Source organism: Urocampus carinirostris, chromosome 11 (genome assembly GCF_059441175.1).
Source record: "Urocampus carinirostris isolate Australia breed hairy pipefish chromosome 11, RoL_Ucar_1.0, whole genome shotgun sequence".
NCBI lineage: Eukaryota > Metazoa > Chordata > Actinopteri > Syngnathiformes > Syngnathidae > Urocampus > Urocampus carinirostris.
The window spans coordinates 31866746-31879706 of NC_142359.1; the positions used below are offsets into that span (position 1 = coordinate 31866746).

At 41.1% G+C, this 12961-nt stretch overlaps 2 protein-coding genes across 4 annotated transcripts in view; one reads left to right on the forward strand and one right to left on the reverse strand.

Annotated features, from left to right (window-relative positions):
* alg12 (ALG12 alpha-1,6-mannosyltransferase) lies at nucleotides 1-7792 on the forward strand. The gene is made up of 9 exons (XM_088348261.1): nucleotides 1-192; nucleotides 1279-1411; nucleotides 2067-2240; nucleotides 3667-3861; nucleotides 3936-4038; nucleotides 4699-4923; nucleotides 5000-5169; nucleotides 6597-6672; nucleotides 7374-7792. Exons 1-9 carry the CDS (start codon nucleotides 34-36, stop codon nucleotides 7609-7611), a joined length of 1473 nt encoding a protein of 490 aa, XP_088204387.1. The 5' UTR covers nucleotides 1-33; the 3' UTR covers nucleotides 7612-7792.
* zbed4 (zinc finger, BED-type containing 4) overlaps nucleotides 3439-12961 on the reverse strand; it is an 11873-nt gene continuing 2350 nt past the window's right edge. For 2 of the 3 annotated variants that reach the window (XM_088348253.1, XM_088348254.1), the window contains exon 2: nucleotides 7757-12443. In XM_088348253.1, the coding sequence (XP_088204379.1) occupies nucleotides 8536-12270 (3735 nt within the window). In that variant the 5' untranslated portion in view covers nucleotides 12271-12443 and the 3' untranslated portion in view covers nucleotides 7757-8535. Of the gene's footprint in view, nucleotides 3531-4706; nucleotides 12444-12961 lie in introns of those variants that run through there. The other variant, XR_015852081.1, reaches the window with a different exon arrangement.

The window sequence follows — 12961 nt, forward strand, 5'->3', positions numbered from 1 at the left end:
TTGACAGGAAATGATGACAATCTAGTAGGTGTCATGGCTGAAAAAATTCAAGCATTGGATCTCCCACTTTTGTTTTTATTATCGTCGGTTGTTTTGTTACACTTATTCGTATGCCCGTTCACCAAAGTGGAGGAAAGTTTCAATTTGCAAGCAGCCCACGACCTTTTCTATTACAAATTTGACTTTGACAAGGTAGGAGATCAGCAAGTTTTGAATGGGAGGCTAATAGGCTAAGCTAATTTGATAATCAGAGCTCATTAAATAAGCATTTGTTGATTGACTTCTTGACGTCAATAATTAAAAGATGACGTTACTGTAGAAATTATTATCTTGACTCGGTAAATCATCATTTACATTTTCCCATTATCATTTTGGAATTCATTATTATTATTATTTTGCATAAAAACATGGAATGGAAAAAATGGTTCTCAAAATATTCTGATTCTATTCGTCGAAATTGGAATTACTGAAATAGTTGAGCATTATTTGTACTGATTTTTTTAAATCCAAATATGTTTATTAAATCTGTATAAAGGGACAATGTGCATTATTTGGCACCTCTAGTGGTAAAAAAAACATTGGTTCAGCAATATCAATTTTGATAAGCAAACATAATAATAATATAAACTTGAATTTAAAAAAAAATATTTGTACATCAGAAAACCTTGTGAAAGGCTGGATGAAGTTCCAGTCACTTTGAGTCTCTGTAGTTTATATTCTTCTTTGTACTGTGAAGCGCTTGCTTTCGGTTGCACTACACAATCACATCTAGAGGTCAAATATTACACAATGACCTTTCATTATTTGGTTGAACGAGTTACAATAAGGGTGGCACGGCGGATGAGTGGTTAGCACGTCCGCGGCACAGTTCTGAGGTCATGGAATCAAATCCTACCAGCCTTCATGTGCAGAGTTTGCATGTTCCCCCCGGGCTTCCGTTGGTTTCCTCCGGGAATTCCAGTTTCCCCCCAAATTCTAAGAACATCCTTGTAAGGTTAATTGGCCGGTTCAAATATTCCCAAGGTGTGAATGAGTGAGTGCGTGAGTTGTCTATCTCTGTGCGCCATGCGACTGTCTGGCAACCAGTTCAGGGTGTCCCCTGCCCATTTCTAGAAGATACGGAGAAGATAATGGATAGAAGTTACAATTAAAAAAAAAATCATTTTCAACACACTTGTAAATGAGACATTGGAGAAGAAGGGGAAATAATAAAAGCAGTTATATCCAGGTATTGTATGAACATTTTCCTGCTCTAATAATGCTGATAATTTCTTTCAGTATGACCATCATGAATTCCCTGGAGTGGTTCCACGAACCTTCCTTGGTCCTCTACTCATCTGCATCCTTAGTTCCCCATTTGTTTTTTTGTCTTCTTTTCTGGGTGCGCCAAAATTTTCCACGCAGCTCATCGGTAAGTAAAGTCTCATTTATTTGTATGAACCTTATTCTCAGAGAAGGGCCGCACAGGACCAAATTATGGTATTTACAATATCCCCTGATCTCAAACCTACATAGGAAAAACTCCCCAAAACCCAGCATAAGGAAACGTGAGGAACGTTTAAGGGAACTTGTTATTTATATGGTGGTAAAAAAAACTTAATTCGTTAAAAAACAACATTGATTGGAATAAAAGCAAGAAAGCTTTTAGTATTATACAAACAAGAAATTTTAGACTTTCTCGTTGGTTAAGATTTTTTTACAATTTATTTTATATAATATAAAGCTCACCTAGAGGGAGCTGACATGATTTTTTACCACTTTGCGGCTACTTTGTAAAAGGCATGGCAAAAAATTAGAAGAAAATGGTGCGGTTTGGTCACTTGGAATCTCCGTAGTTGGCAATCTCCCTTGTAATTTGTAGCACTTGTTTTTCAAGTACATGACCTTTGAAAAGGAACCACTCATGAAGTAATCCCCCTTCCAGGATAACCGGGCTACAATGAATGTTGCTTGGACACCAGTAGGGAAAACATAGTTAACATCAACAAATCACATGAGTAACAACATAAATTGTGATTAAGTTGACAAGACTTGGTCTTAAAATATTTTTTCTTGCTTGTTATCAGTACGAGCCTCCCTGGGAGTGGTTGTACTGGCTGCGTTGTGGCACCTGCAGCGAGAGGTGAGGAGGCAATTTGGCTCTACGGTGTCACGCCTCTTCTGCCTGATTTGCGCATCCCAGTTTCACCTCATGTTCTACAGCACCAGGACGCTACCCAATGTTTTTGCGCTACCAGTCGGTAAGAAGTGACAATTGTGTTTATCTTTAGTACAGTAAACTATTGGTCATAATGTCTGCCCTGCTGATGAGAGATGCTGGATAGAATCTCAGTGCAAGCTCTTGTGTGTGAGGTTGCATTCGCCGGCCCTGCTTATTTTTATTATTTTTAATTATTCTTTTTTTAAACATGACCAATCATCGCTGATGTCCAAAGACCATCTACGCAATAATGACATAAGCCAAGAGATGGCGGCAGCAAATTAACAAAACATCTAATTTTGTACAGCTCCTTTAAAAATAAATAATTCAATAAAAATGTTATGTTTTCATTGTAAAATGTTCACTGTTTTATGTTGCAAGATTGGCAAATGTATTCTTCTTTTTAAGAAAAAAATTAAGTTGTCTCACAGAATACAATATGAAAGTAACAAGGTTTTACCTTGTGATTATATAAATTAAAAGACATATTTTGATGAAACAATATTAATGGATCTAGTTCAGGAAAAGAAAATTGTACGTTCACTGATTAACCTTTAAAATAAAATATTTTGAAAAGGTATCACTTTAAATGCAAACAGATATTTTTGCTTTAAATGCGTAAAGCAAGAATAAAAAGTAATACAACAAAATAGAAATGTATTGCTACCAACTACCACAAATCTTCTGTGATTTGATTAAGCCAGTTTATAGCAAATGACAAATAAAAAAGGGCCCCAAATGTGTAAAATATAACAACATTTGTAATTTGCTTACTTCAAAAGAATATTAACATGTTAAGATAGATATGTTAAAATACCCTTTTTTTTCCACAGTAATTCTGAACACCTGAGCAATAGTACATAAAGTTCCCTTTTTCCCCCTAGAGAAAATAATTAGTGTTTCCAAAAGTAGAGTGCATTGTTTGAAGTGTCTTTAAAAAGGTGAGTAGAATTTTTTCTCTATTAAATATGTGTTAACAATTCCCAACTGAGTTGAAAAAGCCTTTATCAAGTTTTTCCATCGTGGCCATCTGCTTTTATCTTACTTTTAGCTCTGCTTTTCTGGGACTCATATCACATTAGGAAGCAGGAAAAGGGGGAAGAAGGGGGGAAAACGATTTTATGCTAGTTCCTGTTATTTTTTTGTGTGTAGCCTGAAAAAAGTGAAAAATAAGAAAAAGGCCCGTTTAAAACACCAACCCACACCCTTAAAAAGATGGAAAAAAGAAGAGTATTAGTACTTGAGGAATGAGCTGACTTGGGCTGCGAGCATGACTTTAACCAATAGGATGGCAATAGAGAATAGCAAAATTTCAAGTTGCAGACACCACCTTTAAAAAAATATATATTTTTCCAAGTATGAATGAAACGCCACTTAATCATTTCTCAATTTACAAATATTTTGCATACGTTCATTTTGTTTGAACTGCCTTTTTTAAGCATGCTTTTTGATTTATGTCTTTTAAGTGCTGTTCGCATTCAGCAGCTGGATGTCTCACAAACACGGCAGCTTCATCGCCCTCTCCGCCTTCGTCATCATCATCTTCCGCTCGGAGCTCTGCATTTTGCTGGGACTCATGTTGGTCATCTCGCTGTGGAGACGAAAGCTGAGCGTTCTAGAACTACTTTGCCATGCCGTCCCTGCTGGATTTCTCTCACTTGGTCAGCAGGAGACCAGCATTGCACGTTGAGATTTCGGAATTTGGAGCCGGCGTTGTATTCTCTATATTTTGCAGCTTTGACTGTGGCGATTGACACATTCTTTTGGAGGAAGCTTCTCTGGCCTGAAGGCCAAGTGTTATGGTATAACACTGTCCTCAACAAAAGTTCCGACTGGGGAATATCCTTTCTTATATTTTGTGGATTAAAATAAGTGTATATTCCAGACTAATAGATCTGGATTATAAAGCTCAATTGAACAGTCTATTATATATAGTATTTCCATTTGCAGCACGGTGGGGCAGTAATTTGCGCTTGTGTGGCACAGTTCTGAGGTCATGAGATCGAACCTTCCTGTGTGGAGTTTGCATATTCTTCCTGTGCTTGCGTGGGTTTCCTCCGGGCACTCCGATTTCCTCCCACATTCCAAAAACATGCATGCCAGGTTAATTGGCCGGTCCAAATTGTCCCTAGGTTTGAATGAGTGAGCAAATTGTTTGTCTCTGTGCCCTGCGACTGGTTAGCAACCAGTTGAGGGTGTCCCGCGCCCACTGCCCGAAGACAGCTGAGATAGGCTCCAGCACCCCCGCGACCATACTGAGGATAAGCGGTGCAGATAATGGATGGATGGGTTTCCATGTGTAAATCGTGCCAGACTTTAAGGCACATGAAATTGAAATTACAGTGAGAGAAAGGGTTGCATTAAAGAAAAATACCGATGTATTTATTTGAGTATAGCGCACACATGTATATAATGCGCACCCCTGATTTCTTTATTGAAAATTGGTATAACATTTTGAGGGGGCAATCCAAATCTATGTATCCTTGACTCATGTTTTAAACCTCACCTTTTTTTTGGTATTTCTACTCTGCTTTGCCCCGCGGCTTGGCCTGCACGCTGCCGTTGGTCCCCGTTGGTTTGCTGGATCGTCGGATGCGTGTCTTCCTGCTACCTACTGTGGCTTTCATCCTCATCTACTCTATATTGCCACACAAAGAGCTGCGCTTCATCATCTATACTTTCCCAGTGTTCACCCTGGTGGCTGCCCGTGGATGCTCTTTTATGTCAGCGGACAAGCAGAGCAAAATCTTTCAGGAAAGAATTTTGTATATCACATAATAGTGTGTATTATTTTTTTAGTTTGAGCAACTACCAGAAATCGTGGATTTATAAACTTGGATCGGCAGTTGTGGCAGGGCAACTGGTGATAAACGCTGCATACTCCGGGGTTTGCCTGTACGTTTCTCATTACAATTACCCAGGAGGCCGAGGGATGCAGGAACTGCACAGGATTTTGCCGGCCACTGCAGGTAACAAATTAATTAACTTCCTACTTTGTAAAAATGAATCCCAATTGTGGAATTTTAATGTTTATTAATTATTTTAAAGGTACCAGTATATAATAATAATAATAATAATAATTTCCTTGTATTGTCATTCTGTGTAACAATGTACACAGAACGAAATGTCGATTGCATCTGACCCGATGCAGCCGCAGCCAAGAGAGGGCGCCGCCGACCACTTTTTAAGTCTTAGGAATGACTCGGCCGGGGCGCGAACCCGAACCTCCCAGTCTCAAAGTAAACTGGAACAGGGCACTTAAAGCTTCAGCCTACTCATTTTTCGGCATATTCAAGTACTTTTTTTTTATAAAGCTGTGTTTATTATAGATTGTTTCCTTTTGTTAATTAATTGTTGATGTTGTTTTGTGTGTGTTGTTCCCAAATAAAAAAGGCACTAACAAGAAAAAAAGAATCTCAGGAGAGAAAAATCGTCAAAACAAACTTTCTATGATTTTGATGATGAAAACCAATTTTAAGAGTATGAAAATAACTATAAAAATCAGTTTAAAAATACATCAAACACCCTAAGCAGGTTAATAAAGAAATCTGGATTGCATGCACAGAAAGCTCCAGAATTATTTCATTTTCATTTTTATAAGTCATGTTTCCTGTGCGGAGTTTGTATGTTCTCCCCGTGCTTGCGTGGGTTTCCTCCGGGCACTCCGGTTTCCTCCCACATTCCAAAAACATACATTTCAGGTGAATTGGTCCAAATTGTCCCTAGGTGTGAATGAGCGAGTGAGTTGTCTGTCCCCGTGTGCCCTGCGATTGGCTGGCAACCAGTTCAGGGTGTCCCCTGCACACTGCCCGGAGATGGCTGGGAAGGGCTCCAGCCCCCCCGTGACCCTAATGAGGATAAGCGGTACGGCTAATGAGATGAGATGTTTGCAACTAAACTTCAGTATACATGCACTCTTGGCATTCTTAGCTTCATTGGCAATTTTTTTCTTGTCCTTCGGTTCCAGAACATTTTTGCAAATTTATACTGCAGGAAATAACACAGATGAATCGTGCTGTATTTGCAACCCCCCCCCCAAGTAAAAGCACATGTGCTCTTTGTCCAAATGACATAAGAAAATCAGCTTTCCTTTTATATTTGACCTTAAAAGAATGAATAGAATAGAATATGCCTTTATTGTCATTGTTACAACATGGGATATATTGTATTGTATTGTAACAACGAAAGATTATTTGTAGGTTGGAGGCTAAAATTTAAAAGAAATGCATTTTTTAAATTAAGCAAGTCTTTCGGCAAAACTGATATGGAGATGCATATCAATCATTGCACCTCAAAATTAAAAAAGGTCAGCCACATGGAAGGACTGACTGCTGATAAGGTAATATATATACAGTTGAATCAATATTGAATACATTTATTTTATGTATTGTCTTAGACGTATTTGTTCATACCGACACCTACGCTGCTGAAACGGGAGTGTCTCGCTTTCTGGAAGAGCACCAACACTGGAGGTGAGTATCCTCATACTTTAGAGGCACATTGTGTATTATTTAACGCCTCCTATAATAAAAAAAAAAATGAATAAGCAAAAAAATATCGTAAACGTTTGCATTTTTAAAAAGACTCATAGATCAATTAATTTGTATTTATTTTCCATAACATGGGGCTCACCTCAAGGGAGCTGACTTAACTGTCCGTGAACTTGCTGCTACGGCTCCCCCCAAAAACCTGGGAAAGCCTGGGCAAAAAGAAACGAAAAACGGTCTAAATTGGTCACTTTAAGTCTCTAGTTTGTATTCTTCCTTGAGCTTTGTAGTACTCCTTTTCGGCTGCACTACACAATACAGCGAAATCTAGTGGTCAAATATTACATTCTTCCCCTTTAAAGCATGGCATTTATCGTAAGTTCGTTTTAGATAGCACATTTCTTATTCGAAAAGCATTTAAAATTGTTTTTCTTGTAAAATAACATGAGCCTTACTTGGGAGGGAGCCCACATAGTCTGTCACCTTGCTGGGTACCCCAAAAACAAACCTTGTAAGGGGCTTGGCAAAAAATAAGAAAAATGATGGTTTGGTCAGAATTTCTGTAGTATGTATGCACACATTTTCGGTTGCACTACATAATACAGCGATGTCGAATGGTCAAATATTACACAGTAACCCTTTTAGTAAACTAAAACTTTTGTTTTTCTTACCGTTTTACTCAACAGATACGACAAACGAGAAGATTTACACCCTACGAGTCCTGAAATTGAAACATTCTCACATCTGCTGATGGAGGCCAACGCCACCAAGATTGAGCTTCTCCGCGACACTCACCGGATTCTGAAGTTCATTGAAGGATATGACAGCATTGCTCGCCACTTGTTTCGTTTTCCTCCTTTTAGCGTGACCTTGGTGGGAAAAACTGTACTGATGGAGAGGACCACGTCAAAGGGGTCTCGTTAAGGAGTCAGGTGATGAGTCCGTCAAGCATAACCTTTTTTTTGTTGTCTTAATTAATAAAAACACACGAAGACATGCATGTTATTTTGTACTGGGAAAATAGATCTCAAACTCAACTGACAAACTTAATTGAATGCACTCGGACAAGTAGGGTAAACCCTTTAATAAAAATCGCTGCAATATTTGCGTGGTTCCAGTTTCATCAAAACTTATCAAATCATGTTCAGAATTCCATATAAAATGTACAGTACAGTTCATTAATCAAACCCATAAATTATTCCCCTGAAAAAAGCAAAAATTGTGCTTACAAATTGTATATCCCAAACCTCTCAATTCTGAAAATACAGCAATACATCTTAGTTGTATTCAAACAACTTAAAAGTAAAAAAAAAAAAGTCAATCTTGAAAAAAGACAGTACCATGAGGCAAAATTTCACATTATTGAAAATTAAATACATTTTAAATTAAAAAATAAAAATTCAGTCACAGCATTTTGGGTTTGGTTTTCCCTCAAGGAAACTGCATCAGTCTTTGAGAATATTCAAAAGCAAACCTGATGTGAATTGTGCAGATTAAACAATATTTACAGCATTTTGACCTGAAGTAGATTTGGATAAGGCACAAAGAGAGAGTCGAGAGAAAGAAAACAAAAACATTTTTAATAATAAGAAATCACCCATAGAGCTAGAAAGCCACTCCCTCCCTGATAAACCTCTCACTGAGACGTTTTTTTTTTTTGGTAAAAAATTTCAGTGTTCAAAAACCAGTAGTAGACACAATACGATTTACGCCCTCTCTCTTCCCTCCAAACCTGGCTGCAGCATTGAAAGAAAATCCATGTTTACGGGATATTATTCATCACACAATTCACAGCTATGTTTCTTGGTCCTTAAAGGTTTTTTTTTTTTTTTTTAAGTTAGTGCTTCATCAATATTGAAAATAAATGAGTGGGAGGTTAACCTTAAGGAAGAGTAGGCCCTCCATGTTTTCTAGTAAAGGCCTGGGATGGTTGAGGGCACAGTTGACGCTCGCTGTGCTGAACAGAACCTCTGCCGGGACGATGCTGGGAGGGCAGCCCACGTAACGGGCGGCTACTTTGGCGAGCTCGGGCCACAAAAACTTCTTCAGGTTCCAGTAGTCGAGTGGGTCACAGCTTTGATCAAGTATGTCCTCCTCGAGGTACTCCAGCACTGCTAGTTCAGAGGACTTTGGCTTTGCCTCTTGTCGGGCTTTGTGTCTCAAGTCCGCCATCAGAGACCAAATGTTGTCCGTGTTGGAGGGTACGTTGTCCGATGGGGTGGTCTCGTTGCAGCCATTGAGCAGTGGCGACTTTTTTGTGGATGTAGAAGAGAAGAGGTCCAGCTCTTGGATCAGGTCTCGCTTACATTGTTCTGCTTCTTCCTCTGTGAACAAGGAAGTTTTGTATCGAGGGTCCAGCATGGTCGCCCAGGTGAAACGTGGGTCGTTCAGAGTGGCTGACATCCTGCTCAAAATGGCTTCTTTAAGAGATCGGAGCATGTTGTCTATGCCCACAGTCTCGTCGAACAGCAGGTCAATTTTCCTATTGAGGATGTGGATGAGCGGTATTACTTGGCCAAGGGTGGCTGTGCGGTTGCGAATTTCCTGGTAAGCGATCTCGAATGGTTTGAGAGTGTTGCAGACGGATTGCATAACCTCCCACTGGTCGCTGCTAATGATTTCCCTGAAGTTGCACTCGACGGACATTTCATCAATGGCCCTCTTTTGCTCCACTAGCCGCTCCAGCATTAGGAAGGAAGTCCTCCATTTAGAAGGGATGTCCTGAATCAGTTGGTTCTCTGGTAACTGGTGATCCCTCTGGAGCTCGACCAACTTCTCCTTTGCCCTGGCCGAGCGGTGCACACGCTCATAGAGCTTCCGAGCCATACTCAGGAGGTTCTGAACCATCCTCTGGCTCTTTATGGCTTCGCTAACAATGAGGTCAATGGTTTGGCCAAAACACTGCACAGTGACGTGGCCGTGCTCCTCCAGATTGTTTCTTATGTTGGCGTTATCTGTTACAGTAAACCCTCTCTTCAGACCTGGCGATGTGATCCAGGAATCCCAGAGATACTCCAGCTGCTTAGGGATGTCTTGCATATCTTGGTCACAGTCTATTTGAGACACACTGAGAAGAGCCGAACAGTGGAAGTCCTGGCCCTGGGGTCTGACGCGCGATTCGTATGTTGCCCAGTGGGCGGTTAGGGTCAAGTACTCTTTGGTCTGGCTACTGACCCAAATACTCGTGGTGAAGTGGACGACTCCACTCTCTGCCTCTTTCAGATGTGTAAGTACTACGTCCCGCACTTTTTCGTACATCTCTGGGATTGCAGTGTTGGTGAAATAAGAAGAGGGGGGTAGACAATACCGAGGCTGAAAGTACTCAAGAAGTCTACTCAACCCTTCATTCTCCACCATAGATAGTGGCTGAAGATCCAGTGCAAGCATTTCGGCAACAAGTTTGGTAATCTTTTTGGCAACTGGGTGGTGTTGGTCAAACCGCCCATGATTCTGTTCGCTTTTGGAAACGGGCGTATCTACGGACTCTTGTTTGACTCGAACTCCAGCAGACGGCGCATGATCCGAGTTACCACTGTTGCTTTCAAGAAAATGTCCATGAAACCTTTGCATATGCCTGTAGAGGCAACTCGTGCCGAGGTTTGTTGTCTTTTTGCCTCTGCTAATAGTGCGGCTACAGTGCAAACAGACCACCTTGGTTGGGTCAGCAGGTGAAATAGAGAAATGGTTCCACAGTTTGGATGTCTTCTTACTGAAATTGGGGTGCATCTTTTTCTTGCTGGTTGGGTTTTCAGTCTCTTTGACTGAAACATCATGATGCGTGTTTTTTTTAGCGCACAGTAGTGGGGAGGGATCCTTGTCATGGGCGATATTTTGGTTTTGTAGGACATCCGGGTGCCGCCTCATAAGGTGTCTCATTAGACAGCTTGTACCAAAGTCCCCCCGCTTGCCTCGGCTGATGACGCATGTACAGTAGCGGCACAGTGCTTTCAACTGGTCGACTGGCGACAGAATGAAATGTTGCCAGACTTCAGACTTGACCCGTTTCATGAGTCTCTTGTTTTCTTGAAAAATTGCATTATTCTGGTTGTGGGAGAGAACCTCAGATATATCACAGAGGGAGGAGGTTGAAGGCGTATCGTCCCCGTGTGCACTAAAAGGGCGGTTGAGCGATGACTCCTGTTCACTTGGAAGCATTGCCTCATCAGAATCCTCTTTGGCGTCCGGGCTTTTCACCACAGTTTGAGGTAAGTCATCTAATACCATTTCTGGTGAAGCTGGAAGAAGAGATTCTTTTTTTATGCCCAGTGTGTCATGCAACATTGAGCGGGACAACATCGATGGTGGGTTCGAGTAGGGCGGAGGAATGTGATTGCCCAGTCCATTTTCTTCAACGACAACCTCTTTGTGGGCCCTCCACATGTGACGAATGAGACAGCTCGTCCCAAGATCTTTTCCATTTTTGCCCCTGCTGAATTCGTTCATGCAGTGGATGCATACGGCTTTGGAATTGTCCAAGGGCGAAAGGTAAAAATGCTTCCAAACGGCTGATCTCCGACGGGAACTTGAACTTTTAGTGTTGCTCGTAAAGCGCTCGTGCCCTGCGTCAGATATCTTGTCGAGGTTATTTTCGTTGGAATGTGAAGATTCAAGCGCATTGCACTCCGTGTTGACATGAGGCTCAACTTTTGGTTGAACTTTCGACAATACTTCTTTGGATGTGAGGTCTGAATTTTCACGTAAAGATGAGGACGGTGAAGTGTTCTTTGACCCAGGATACATCATACTGCTAATGTCTCCGTTTTTTGGCGAGCTTGGGAAAGAAGGGATCATGGGAGAAGCCAAAATACTCAGATTAGATGTTGGTGCTTCCGCTCCATCTTGGAAAAGCATCGTTGGGTGAGCCCTTCGGACATGCCTCATCAAACAACTTGTACTGAGGTCTTTTTCGTTCTTGCCCCGGCTGAACTCTTTCATGCAGTATAAACAGATTGCTTTGGTGTTGTCCCTTGGTGATATACAGAAATGATTCCACGCAGGAGATTTTTTCCTTGGGTTGCTTTGACTTCGCATGGACGCCAAAAGACTCTGGGTGACGGCGTCCATGGCGACGTCATATAGTGTGCTTGTATAGCCATTTAATAAATTACTGTAGTCGTCACCATCTCGACTTAAAAAAGGGACAAATGAGTTACCAAATGCAAGTCTTTCAAAGTCTTGTGTTTCATCCTCTAAATCGTTTGTATCACGGCTTTCATCCTTGATATGCTGAGTAGGCCCATTTTCATAGGTTTCATTCTCAGTATTTTCGTGTGAGTGAATGCTGAGCCATTTGGTGGAAAGTGGGGGAGATACCGGATCTGTGTCTTTTTCTGCATCAGACGCCAGCAGTTTATCACCCTGAGAAGAAAGATGGCTTGATTGAAGAAGGTTTTTATCCAGCGTTTTTGGCAAAAGAGACGACTTGGTGTTGTTTGCCAGGCGTGGCTGTGTGCTGTAGGATTTGAAGACATATCCATCCTGCCCCTCGATTTTCAGGCAGGTTCCTTTTGCCTCTCGTCTCTTTTCCATGTAGCCGTTGACAGAATCATTTTTCGTGCCAGAGACGTCTTCTTCCCTTTCCATGACGGCAGCCTTAAGGTTTCTCTCTTGTGGTCAGGTCTGCCTTGTCAGAGGGGATCCTCTTTAGTCATTGGTTGGAAGGCCAGTTCTCAAACAGGTGTTATGTTTGTGTCACAGGATGCCAGCTTGCCCTTCTCCATTTATGACCCAAATGGTTCTAGCTCGCCGCACACAGCCTAGATGGAGAGAATTGAGGTCAGAGTCCATTTTTCTCTTGTATCTGACAACAAGTCATAGACTTTAATGGCAGGTAAAATGAGATGGCATCTAGTGTCAACATATTGGCATTAACTCAAGTGACCGTTGATTTCAGTTTTGCTTGTAGGGAAAGTACTCAAAGTGCAAAATGTCTCAGATTCTACACTGATGCTTGGGGTAACTGTTAACTGCACATTTACTTCCTGCGCTTTTGCGCAAACCATAACTGCAGATGGGAAGCATGATGACACACAAGATGAGCAGTGACTTTCACGACTGAGTGCGACCACTATTTGTAATTGTACTTTACCTCTCATTACATTTGCAGGTGAGCTTTAACCTATACAAGCTGACTTTGTTTAAATTCCTAGTTACAACAGGGCAGATTACGGGGCTTATCTGCACAAATTTGCACTCAGATTCACACTTATGGACAACTACCAATCTTTAATGCCCCAGTGTTTTTGACCACTAGATGACACTGCATTGTCGAATG